Source organism: Sciurus vulgaris (assembly GCF_902686455.1).
Source record: "Sciurus vulgaris genome assembly, chromosome: 4".
NCBI lineage: Eukaryota > Metazoa > Chordata > Mammalia > Rodentia > Sciuridae > Sciurus > Sciurus vulgaris.
In genome coordinates, this window is record NC_136464.1 from 153,911,553 (window position 1) to 153,924,429 (window position 12,877).

A 12,877-nucleotide genomic window follows, 5' to 3' on the forward strand; every position below is an offset into this window, starting at 1 on the left:
AAAGAGTTCAAAGACAAGCTACTCACTTCCTTTTCTTAACAATGTGAACTCCCATATTCACCTTTCAGAATTTGTGATTTCCTCACTTACCAGTGCTGAGTGGCAGGCTCATCACAACAAATACTGGGGACTGTTATTTTTCTCCCCACTTGAGGGCACTACCTACTTTACTAGGAATGTGACCGGTTTGTGTTTTGAGAGTCCATGGCAGTGATATTTTTCCAACTCATTTCCGCCACCCACTTGGTCCTTCATCCAGCTCTAGCTGTCCCCTTGTACCAGGAAGGGGATGTGAGTCTGACTACAGAGGATGCTGGGACTGGACTGGGCAACTTGAAAGGTCAGGGCTCATGTGTTTGAGAGCAGAACTGCTTTTTCTGAAGGTCCTTGGTGCAGAGGGTGACCCTCACAATGGCCTTGTTGTCAGCCCTGCCAGCTGCTGGTTCCCGTGGGAGCTGGCCTTTTGCTTGCCATCCAGATCCCACTCCCACTCCCAGTCTCACTCACATCAGAGTCCTGCGGAGGGAACGTCCTTGTCTTGCTGTGACCTGTTGGACACCCCGCCTGCATCCGCTCCTGTTCTCCTTTCTTCCCTTCTGTTGCTCTTCTCTCTCTTTTGCAACACGAATCTCTCCTTTTCACTGATTAATTCCTCCCAGTCTGTAAGATGCCTCCGGAAGCCCCATCTTTAAGACCCTGTAAGCACTGACCCCACTGCCCACGGCTGCTGCGCCTGCTGCACCTACCACGTCTCTCACCTGTGCTCCGCAGTGCCTTCCGGCTGCTCTCTCTTCCTCCCTCTCCTCCCCTCCATCCCCCGCACAAGCAGCCGGTGCAATCATTTAGAAATTCCTTCAGATCATGTAATTCCTTTGTTTTTAAAGCCCAGTCAAAGGCTTCCTTTGCACTTACAGGAAGACCTGTTTTCTGTATGTGGCCTTCCAGGCCCAGCCTGGGCTGCCTCCAGCCACTCACTCCCCTGCCCACTCCTCCTGGGATGCGGGCTTCATTTCCTTCATTTACCCGAGGGCACCCATCCTCCCCACCCCTCTGCCACGCTCTTCGACCCTTCTTCGGAGTCCTGATGCACTTTCTCTTGGCTTAGTTGTTACCTCCTCCTTGGTGCAGGTTGGGCCGTAGGTCCACGCGGGTCCCTTGCTCCTCTCTCCATCCCAACACCATATTTTCTTCTGCGTAGTTCTTCGTGGCTTGTCAAGCCTTACTTGTTAAATACTTACACAGATTTCTAAGCTCTGGAAGGGCAAGAGCCATGTCTGCTTTGCATTCAATAGGTCTTGAGAGTAGGCAGATATGTTGAGAGAAATGAAAGAATGAATGGCGATTGACAGATGCAGCTTAACTCCGGTTTATCCTTTCCCCGACGCAGAACCCAGCCCTGCGGTTGCTCCACTTTCCACCTTGCCACATTCTCGGGAATGAGAGGCCTTCCTGCCTTCCGGCCTCCTTCTTCCATTGTCTTCCCCTTGCGTACAACTCAGGCCCCGCCCTGGGTGCTGGGCTCTTTTATTCTCAACCCACACCTACGGGGGAGACAGCCCTTGCTGCTTCCTTCCCATCTCCTTTGGGAGGAAAAGGGTGTTGCGGTGCCGAGGGTGTGTGTCCGAGCCAGACTGCCGGGGTCTGATTTTCAGCACTACCACTTGCTTCAGTGGTAGTTGACCTACAGTGGGGTCATGTCCAGATAAACCCTTTGTAAGTTGGTATCATCAGAAAAAAATGTAAAAACACAAGACACAGTATCCCTCTGTCTATGTTGGCAGCATAGCACATCAATCCTCTCCCCGTGTGATCATGAGGCTGCCAGGAGCTGTGGATTCTGCCACTGCCCAGTCTCTTGGCATCTTGAGGTAGGATCAGATGGGGTATTGCTAGCCTGGGAGGAGATCAAAATTCAAGCTTTGAAGTACAGTTTCTACTGAAGGCATATCATTTTCACATCATTACAAAGTAAAAAAAAATCAAAAGTTAAACCATGTAAGTTGGGCCCTTTGTGGTTGTGTGATCTTGGGCAAGTTACTAGATCTCTGTGTGCCTTGGTCTCCTCATATGTAAAGTGGGATTGATAATCTCAACAGCCGTGGCAGAGATTAAATATGTAAATGCACATAAAGCACTTATCATGAGAGTACTCAGTGGCTTTAAGTCTTTCTTTTCTCTCTTTCTTCTTCTTCTTTTTTTTTTTTTTTTGGTACAGGGGATTAAACCCAGGGATGCTTAACCACTGAGTCACAGTCCTTTTTATTTATTTATTTATTTTTTGAGACAGGGTCTCGCTGAATTACTTAGGGCCTCACTAAGTTGCTGAGGCTGGCTTTGAATTTGTGATCCTCCTGCCTCAGCCTCCCGAGGCCTTAAGCCTTTCTTACCTCCATTTTGATCTTATTTTCTCCATTTGCTGTAGCTTTTTGAGGCTCTGTCCTGACACCCAGTTAGTGAGATTAATCAGCTCTTCTCTTTTGTTCTTTAGTTTATTCACTTTCTCCTTCCTCCCTTTCTTCTAATTCAGTAGGTTTTTAAAATCTTTTGGGGTGGGAGGGGTCACAGGCTCTTTGGAGATTTTTAAAGAAAAAATACCCATGGACTGTCTTCCCAGAAAAATCCATATTTACACTATCACCCAGTGTTATGGTTTGGATGTGAGGTGTTCCCCAGAATCTCGTGTGTGAGCCAATGCAAGGTTCAGAGGACAAATGATTGGGCAGTGAGAGAATTAACCTAATCAGTGAGGTAATCCCTGATGGGATTAACGGAGTGGTAACTGGAGGTAGGTGGGGTGTGGCTGGAGGAAGTGGTTCATTGGGGGCGTGGCTGTGGGGTAAATATTTTGTGTCTGGAGAGTGGAGTCTCTCGCTCTGCTTTCTGATCATGATGTGAGCTGCTTCCCTCTGCCATGCTCTTCCACCATGATGTTCAGCTTCACCTTGAGCCCCAAGGAATGGAGCCAGCCTTCTATGGATTAAGACCTCTGAAACCGTGAGCCCTACAGTTCTTTCTCCACAGTTGTTCTGGTTGGGTCCTTTTAGTCACAGCAGTGAAAGAGCTGGCTAATACGCCCAGGGAAAGCAGATAATTCAGAGATCCATTGGCGCCCTGAACCTGCTCCAGTGCCCCCTGAATAGAGCCCTCATTATAATAATGCATCTCTGTCTTCTTCTTTGCTGCTGTGGACTGGAGGTCTTCCACCCTGCAACAAGATGCTCATTGGTACACCCGAGAACCAGGACTGTCCCTTCATAGATTTGTAGGAAACCTCCCAGTACAGGTGGGAATTCTGTTGTCCAGAATAGGACATCTTGATACTGTTCCTGTGTTTATCCAACTGCATGAAATTAAACTGGTCTGCACACGAGGTAGTTTTCGTTTTACAATAGAACCTCATGATTTCCGCTCACGTGGAAGCATGTGGATGCCAGACTAGCCCAAATGAGGACAAATTTTACTTAATCAAATGTTTGTGTGTGTGTGTGTGTGTGTGTGTGTTTTAAACCAAGTTTCTTTCAAAATGTGTGCAGTAATGAGACATGCCATATACATGCCAATGCTGATAGTAGCAGCCACCTGTTTTCTAGGTAGGTGTTCTTTTGGATATATTTTTAACATTTTAAATGCACATCTTATTGATTATTAATTACTTGGGTACTTAAAGTGCTACAAGAGTCATCAAGAAAGCAGTTTGTTCCCCGAAGGGGGTTAACAATTTCTTTGGAAAATGTGTTCACATTCTAATTTTGGTTAGTAAACTTTTCTAGAAGAGACCAAGGTATCCTTAAGGTTGGCCATGGATTAGAGGGGCAGAAGTGACAAATTTGAAAAAATAAAAGACAAATAATGAAACAAAGATGTTCTGTCGCAGTGATGGTCTCTTCTTCAGGTCCTTAAAGATCAGAGAGATGTCGCCTGATCCCTGGGCTGATGCAACCTGTGGTCTGACTGATGGATACTTTTCTTGGCCACATTGACCACAAAGCAGTGCCCATGAAAGAATCTCAAAGGTTCTGTGTGCTCATTGTTTAGACATGCCCCAGAGAGGCCGATCAACATATCCACCTTAAATAGTGTTTTTGAAATTGTATTTTTTAAAGGATTAAAAATCACGAATCGATCTTTCAGGGAGCCCCAGTGAGTGAAAATAATCTTTAGTATGCTAAGGGAGGTTGGATTTAAACTGACAGATTATTATACAAAAGCAACCGGGTCTCCCAAACTTTTTATGTGGCCTGGTAAATAGTTTTTTGCATGGAATCACATACATTTAAGTCATCGTGTGTGCATGTGGTCAGCACTTTTCTATTAAGTGGGCCTGTTTATTTAAAAAAAAAACTCAAAGATGAGAAGTTGTTTTGATCACTCAGTTGGAGTTTATTGTAAAACCCGGATGCCAGAAAAGAAGTACGGTTTTTGTGCTGCAGTTTCGTGAAGCGAGCCGTGAGTGAATCAGAGAAAGCACAGTGTTTTTCTTTCTGCCTCAGGACAGCAAGCTCCAGTGGTCACCGGAAGGCATTTGAGAGATCCAGGGTTATGAGTGCCAGATGATGCACCAACTAATCTCGCTGAACACAGTGACACCAAGCATATGTTTTTACTCTTATCCCTTTGCAGTCAAAATAATAATAATAATGCCAGAAAGAAACAACTGGAAGCCAGAGTGGAAACCGTGTTGTGCTGCTGGATGACATTTGTTAATCAAAGGGTTGGTTTGATTCTTGTGGAAAACAAGTTGTGGTTTTGCCCTGCTCTAGGCCACAGTGTCGTGTCAAAGCCTCATGCTGGGAGTAATGGTGCAGCGTCAATAGCAGTTGAACAGTCATGTGCTCCCCTGTGGCACATCCAGCCAACAGCCATGTGGTCATGGAACCACCGTCACCCATGCAGACGCTGAAGCAGAGGCTGAGCCCATCTGGATCTGCAAATGAGAAAATAAGGCGCTCCAGAGAGACCACATGACGTGTCTAAAACCACACAGCTGGTCTGTGACAGTGATGCGCCATTCTCTTATGAGATTAGAACTGCACAAGAAAATCTTAGACATTTCCCTGGTCTGCCAAGTCAGTTTATTTTATTAACCGTGATTTTAATCCTTCTAAAAGGATTGCAGCTCATTTATCCTATTAGGAATCCTTCTAGAAACACCCCCCCACACCTGCCAGGTTGAGTAAGAACTGTTCATACACAACCATCTCCTCCTCTCTTTCATAGCTCTTGCTATATTATGTGGGAATGAACTAGCTATGTTTGTTTTGTTCTTCTTTGTACTTTATTAGAATGGTATAAGAGCAGAATTAATTGACACTCTCTTATTTTTGCAACAGTATTTTAATGGCCCCTGTGGAAGGGCTCTATTTTAGTAATTATGTGAGCCTGGGCAGTGGGGTCTTCAGGAGGTCATGGTAGGCTAGCACCTGCAGTCTGTGGACATTCAACTCTGACAGTGCAAAGCTATCGGGATCCAGGTTGACAGTACTGAGCAGGTGGGGGTAGAGGGGGACCTCACCGGTGATGATGTTATGGCTAATTGGAGATAAATAGGAGGCCCTTTGTTCTTTTTAGTGGCTTAAACAGAAATGAGAATGAGCTTGCCTTTATGAACCTTAAACATCTCTGCCTGGACAAACAGAAGTTATTTACATAGACAAAAATCTTAGTGAAATTCCAAATTTGATTCATTAATAGAAACTATTAGCATGGACAAGAACCTTAGTGGGATTCTAAGTTTGCTTTCTTCTATTAGAAATACACAAAACAGGGGCTGGGGTTGTGGCTCAGTGGTAGAGCGCTTGCCTAGCAGTGAGGCACTGGGTTCGATCCGCAGCACCACAGAAAAATAAACAAATAAAGGCATGTTGTCCATCTGCAACTACAAAAAAAATTTTTTAAATACACAAAACATGCAAAGAAGTATAGAGAATCATATTTTCAACATCTGTGTACCCGAAGTTTAATTTTTTGCTCTTTTCTATTCTGTTACCAGAAGGTCATTGTTATGAATTTGGTGTTTATCACTCTGAGATTCTAAATATAACTCTTGAGCCTCCCTTAATGCAAAGGCCTCTGTTTAATTGGACAGGAGCTGTCTTTCAGCAATAAAATCTAGGTTTTGGAGCCACTATGAGACTAGTATAATTATTTTAAAGGGGCAGGGATCTCAGACAGCAGAGAGCCTATATTCGGGAGGACTAGAACTAGCCTAGAGCTTTTTAGACCTCAGATTCAGAACTAAATGGGACTTCCCCAGAGGACAAGAGAATAGTGGCCCCTGCATGTCACTAATCAAGGTAAATCTCAGAGTTTGAGGAAATGTATGAATTAGGAGTAATGCCTTTCAAGCTGTTTTGATTGCAAGGTGCATAAAAAAGTAAATAAAATTTGCATTTTGGACTCATACCCCACATATACTACAAACACACCACACATACACAGAGCACATGCCTCTAAGTGAAAAGCTGCAGTGAACTTATGCACACATAATATATTACACTCACTCTTTCTTTGTCAGTTGCCCTGCAACATAGTCTGTTTTGTTTTGTTGGTTTTACGAAAGCTATTTTGTTCTGATGATAAATTGATTTTACATACCATTAGATAGATAGGCAGTCACAGTTTTAAAAAAACACAAAGCAAAGTCAACCCACTTTAGGGAACTATCATTTGCTCCATGGAGCGAAAGTTTTTTTAGAAGGTATATTTATTTGGACTCTGGTGAACATTTTTATAAAAGGCTTTTCTCTACCACTGACCTAAGCATAAAGATTGATGCTGCAACTTACTAATAACAAATCTGATGTAATGCTAAGCAGAATCTAAGGCTCTGTAAGGGTTCAGGTTCCTCTGTGTCATGCCATGTCTCTTGAAAGCCCCTCAGCCTTCTAACCACTGCTGTGCAGCAACCTGTCTAGATCAAGTAAACAGAACTTGAGCACAGTGACTTAACTTTACTTTATAAATTCACAATTGTTAAACCACAAAATCAACCTTTCCAAATTAAACTGAGTCTAAGTCAAACTGCCAAGTGAAAAAGAACAGCTTTGAAGCCCTTAACTCATCACGGGTTATTTCTGTATAATTCTAAATAAGGTCCACATGTGGAATCAAGTGATGTGTTCTACTCATTAAATCTCAATCAGTTTTCTTCCATCAGAGAAATTTCCTCTGTCTTTACATCCAACCTCAATTTTTTAATTTTTTCTTTTCCCCCGGTGCTGGGAATTCCTTGCAACTTGGAAGGGAGACAGGAGGATCACAAGTTCAAGGCCAGCCTCAGAAACTTAGAGAGACCTTGTCTTGAAATTAAAAAAATTTAAAAAATTAAAGAAGGATTAGGAATATAGCTCAATAGTAGAGAGCCCCTGTGTTCAATACCTAATTTAAAAAAAAAAAAAAAGCCCATAATGGTACTGGGAAGGGTTCAGTTTTCCCTCCAGGGAAGCAAAGGAGAAAATTATATTTAATGTATATTAAATGAGCAATTGTTGGAGACTGTGGGCTACATTGATTCCCAGAAACTAAAATGAGTCAGCTTTCTTCAAACTGTGACCAGAGGCAGCCACTCTGAACATTAATGAGGTGGCTGATTTTAAAATCTGGAAGAAAGAGGAGGTTTGTTTAAGCCAGTGCTTTCACAGAAGAGGAAATGCAGTTCTGCCCCAGGAAACTTCAATGGGTCTGATGAATGCCCAGGAAGGAGGTCCACCTTCAGATGAAAGGGTGAAGGGTCCAGCTGGTCTTCAGCGGAGTATCAAATGTGAGAACAGCACTCTTTGGTGTTCACATCTATGTATGTGAGTATGTGGGACTTGGAGAAAAGCACTTCTCAAACTGCTTTGTTCTTATGACCCCTGTTCATTTTTTAAATTTTAAATTTAATATATGTATATATGTGTTTATATAATTTAACATATATATATATACACATATATATATTTAGTTGTCAATGGACCTTTATTTTATTTATTTATATGTGGTGCTGAGAATCGAACCCAGTGCCTCACACATGCTAGGCAAGTGCTCTACCATTGAGCCACAACTCCAGTGCCCCCTGTTCATTATAAAAGTTATGGAGAACTCCAGAGAACCTGTATGTGGGTTGTGTCTGTCAGTGTTTTTCATTTTAGGAATTTAAACTGAAACATTTTTAGAAATACTTACTGATTCATTAAAAATAATAAATCTATTATATATGAACACAAGCATATTATACTAAAAATTATGTTTTCAAAAGGACTTTAGTGAGAAGAGTGCCATTGTTTTCTGTCTTTACAAATCATTTTAATGCCAGGTTTAATCGGAGACCCAGATTCTCATATCCCCTTCTACACCAACCTATTGTGATCTGTTGTTTTGGTTGAAGTGCAGGAAGTGAATTTAGCTCACACAGATATGGCTGAAACTCACAGCCCCTTGAAAGATTCTCAGGGACTCCCAGGGATTCCTGGGACACACTTTGAGAACCGCCATCCTCTCAGGTAGTTTGGAAGAAGATAGGTTCAAGCATGACTATCCCCAGTGGTGAGGCTATAATTCTTTTTCCCTTTTCATTTGCATATATGTCTTACAGTGGGGTGGGGGCAGGTTACCTTTGCAACCTATAAAGAAAGAAAGAAGGAGTAAGTTGAGGGAAGAGCACAGAAGTCCTAGAAACTCAGGCAGAGAAGTTTACACTTGGGAAATCAAGGAACTGCATCATTTCCTAAATAGGAAAATGACTTGATCCAAGTTCGGTTGGGGAATAAATGGATTAGAGCAGGAGGAGAGCAGGAGGGAAGTCAGAGCTTTCCACCCTGGTCTGAGGGAGTCCCTCTTGTCAGAAGGGCCAGACCCCAGGTATTGTGGAAATAGAAAGAGACAAATTCTGAGAGATTTTTAAGGCAGTGACTAAGACCTGAATGTAGGACAAAAGGGAGGGCAGCATCAAAAATGATTGAATTTTCAAGTTAAAACATTGGAACAGTGTTTCTTTTTTCTGAAAATTACCTGGATGAAGCTCACTGAAATCTCACTTTGTTTTTCAGAGTTGGCCAGCCCATGCAAGGGCTTAGGAAGAAATCAGCACACTTCCCAACTGGAATCAGTCACAGTTGCTTCCAGAAGAAAAGACAAATTTGTACCTATGCCCTCCCTGGAGTGTTCCTGGCCGCTGACTTGTCCCAGTCCCTGCAGGCTGTGAAGGGCTGTGAGTCTGGTTTCTGTGTGTGGGGACATCTGCGGTCCACCTCATATGCACTCCAGCACCCCCATCAGCTCCCTCTTCTCCTTCACCAGCCCCGCAGTGAAGAGACTGCTTGGCTGGAAGCAAGGAGATGAAGAGGAGAAGTGGGCGGAGAAGGCCGTGGACTCTTTAGTGAAGAAATTAAAGAAGAAGAAAGGAGCTATGGATGAGCTGGAGAGGGCCCTGAGCTGCCCTGGGCAACCCAGCAAATGTGTCACCATTCCCAGGTCCCTGGATGGACGTCTGCAGGTGTCCCACCGCAAGGGTCTGCCCCACGTTATTTATTGCCGGGTGTGGCGTTGGCCAGATCTCCAGTCCCACCACGAGTTGAAGCCCTTGGAGTGCTGTGAGTTCCCTTTCGGCTCCAAACAGAAAGAGGTGTGCATTAACCCTTACCACTACCGCCGGGTGGAGACTCCAGGTGGGTTTTGTTCATGATGTCTAGGTTCATTTCAAAGTTAAAGTGGAGTGAAAAGTTCCATTGGTGGAGAACAGTGGGGTACCCACCACACAAGGACCTCTACCTATAGAGAGATGAGAGGGAGGTTTGATTTTTAGGAATGAATCCAAAATTTTGTAATCAGAAAAACCTAGAAGAAACATATGTTATTTTCAATGTATATGCAAGCTTTGTGTGATTTTGAACAATGCAGTTTTATTTTGATGAAGTTTGGAGAAATCATCATGACCTTTTCCTACTTTTTAAGGCCTTGAAAGGTCTTAAAATGTCCTGGAAAAAGACTAGTTTTAAAAAATAAACATCCTATCTCCCCCTCCCCACAACAACTGAATGAACTGAATTGATCCTTGATCTGAATTGAGCTAAACCAAAGGGTTTTTTTGTTTGTTTTGTTTTGTTGTATTTTTGATGTTTTGCCTCCACTTTGTTCAAATTTAGATAAATGGAAGATACCTCATCTTGATCTGAAAAGAGCCAAAGAAAGAGTTGCTGAAAATTATTTCAGGGCTAAAAACACCAGGGGTTGGAGGAATATAGGTGGTTGTATTTAAATATGTTTTTTGTAGTGCCGGGGTTTGAACCTAGTACCTCTCACATGCTAGGCAAGTGCTCTGCCCCTGGTCTATGTCCTCAGCCCTTAAATATGGTTCTGACCATACAAGAGTACTGTTCCAATACTCTCCACACATCTGTTTGTGTGTGGGTATCAGAGTATTTCATCCCCATTTTGGAGAAGTCGTGTTTGTCTCTTTGATCCTTAATAGACTGAAATAGTTTTCTTGAAATTCTCTTTGGATTGAGTGTTCTTGTGGAATTCTGGGCAGGAATAAAGTTTTTATGCTTTTTTTTTTTTCCTTTTTCATTGGGCTATCTCCCTCATTCCAAGAAACCAAAGGGTGACATTAGCTCCAGGAAATGGTCTGGGTCCCATCAAGAGAGAGAGTGCTGTCTAGGGAGCAGCTCCAACGTTCAGTTCTCCTTAATGCAGTGTTGGATAACTGTCCATGCCCAGCCCACATCAGTCTTAGGCAGGTAATTTTTCAGGCTCCCAAAACTTGTCATTGTTTTGCCAAGCCGTCAAGGAAGTCGTGATAAAGTGACTTCTCACGGCCACTGTCTAGAGACAGAGACCCTGGGAAGACCATTAGAAGGTCCTATGCTCTTGGCAAATCTGATACGTTTTCCCAGGATCATGGAGGTCTGCTTTCTTCCCTTCTTTCCAACCTTTCTTGAGCTCTTGTTGCGTATCTTAAAAAATGTGGAGTGGGTGGAGGGAGGATTGCTTGAGCCCAGGAGTTCAAGGCCAACATAGGCAGCCTTCCAAAATAAAAGGTCAAGTTAAAAAAATTTTTTGAGATACAAAAATTACTCCATCCTATTGCTTGAATGAGACCCCATCTCAAAAAAAAAAAAAAAGTTTGCATTTATGACAAAAATGGCTTGTTTCTTTTTTGTCTGAAAGATTTCAGTTATATTTGGCATATAGAATGCATATCCAAATGTAAAAATGTTCATTAAGAAGTAATTTCTCTTCCTAAGTAACGTAGTTGTAAAACATAACAGCTTGTAAGAAGTATTTTGTAAAAAGTATCAAGTTTTCCTCTTGGATATTCAAAACTATACTTTTAAATAATTATTTGATAATTTAGGTTTTCATACCCTCTTAAGTTTCTTTTAGGATGATAATGTGAATGTTTTACATATGTAGCTATATTTCATATCATCATAGGTTTGAATTTCCAGAAAGATGACTCAGGATGATATTAATTTAAAGTAATATATAAGCTATACAGTGTTTTTCTTTTCTAACTGATCTTTTTAATAGAACAACCAGATTTTACATCTAGCTATCTAGCCATGTGCAGAATAAATATTTTGAAAACAATAAAAATGTTAATCTTAACAAGTTTGCTGAATACCTGGTTATACAAGCTTAAGTTTTGTCTTTGAAATCTCATTTTTTTTTTTTTGACTGTGCATTTTAGGTACATTGAAGACTGTATTCTGATTTTCTTTTCATTCCCATGATCACTTAAATAATTGTTAGTGCTTCTCAAGCTATCTGTAGTGAGGGACCAGTTTTAGATTTTTTAATTTCTAATACTTTGAATCAGTACTTTTACAATAAAATGAATTGCTGGGCAAACGAAATTGAAAAGGGACTTCCAAAATACAAGGTCAATTTTTAAAAATTATTTGAGATACAAAAATTACTTCATCAAATTTTGTTGAAAGTTTCTAAACACTTAACTGAATTTCATTACAATTTTTTTCAGACTGGTATCCAACAGTGTCTCCAGTCCTCAGGCCACAAGTTGCCTGGCTCAGGTCTAGTAAAAGCTGTGGGGAAATGTTTACATCATTCACGATGATTCTACTCCATGTGGCTGGATGTTATTTCAGGAGTGTAATTTTTTTATATATAAAATGATCATAACTCTGTCAAAACCACACAACTTTTGATTAAGAGACCAAAGTTGTTTTTTGTACTGCATCCATGTGCCCAGTAACTCCTGGTACTTCCCTCTTGTATCCCTGAGATATGAAGATGGCATAGTATTTAAAAGGTTGCTCAAAATAGAAATGAAAATCTGTTGTCTAGGTCTCCTTGGTAAGCAGTCATTGAGATGTGGAAATAGCATTAAGTAATTAGGGATAGCTTTGTTTTGAGTGAAAGTATTTAAAAATATAACCAGTTGCCAATCCTTTTTTTTTTTTTTTTTTGTACTGGGTACTGGGGATTTAACCCAGGAGTGCTTTACCCCAGCCTTTTTAAAAATTTTTTATTTTGACACAGGGTCTCTCTGAGTTGCTTAGGGCCTCACTGAATTGCTGGGTCTGGCCTTGAACTTCCCATGAGTTGTAAATCTATTGTAACTGAGTCAGTCAAGCCAAAACAACCAGAAGAAGACCATCAGTTTTCTTTATAGACATTCACTTCTCTTGGTTTTACCCAGATGGTAAAAATGCATACTCTCAAAATATATTTTTACCCTAAGGGAAATTATCCTTTGGTTTTTCTTAATACCTCAGATCTACTATTGAAGAAATGGAAGTCCCCACACTCAGAAGGGTGCGAGGCATCATGTTCCTCAGGCTTAGGGATTAACATTGTAGACATCTTACATTGAAACCAAAGTCACAGAGATTATTTAAATTCTTCTTCATCAAAAAAATGAGTGTTTATTTGAACA

The 12,877-nt window shown here is 41.6% G+C and overlaps 1 protein-coding gene across 6 annotated transcripts in view; it reads left to right on the forward strand.

Annotated features, from left to right (window-relative positions):
• Positions 1–12,877, forward strand: part of SMAD9 (SMAD family member 9) — a 72,789-nt gene that overhangs the window by 35,805 nt on the left and 24,107 nt on the right. For 5 of the 6 annotated variants that reach the window (XM_079137396.1, XM_079137391.1, XM_079137395.1 and 2 more), the window contains one exon: positions 9,027–9,644. In XM_079137396.1, coding sequence (XP_078993522.1) covers positions 9,233–9,644 — 412 coding nt within the window. In that variant the 5' untranslated portion in view covers positions 9,027–9,232. Of the gene's footprint in view, positions 1–3,628; positions 4,988–9,026; positions 9,645–12,877 lie in introns of those variants that run through there. The other variant, XM_079137394.1, reaches the window with a different exon arrangement.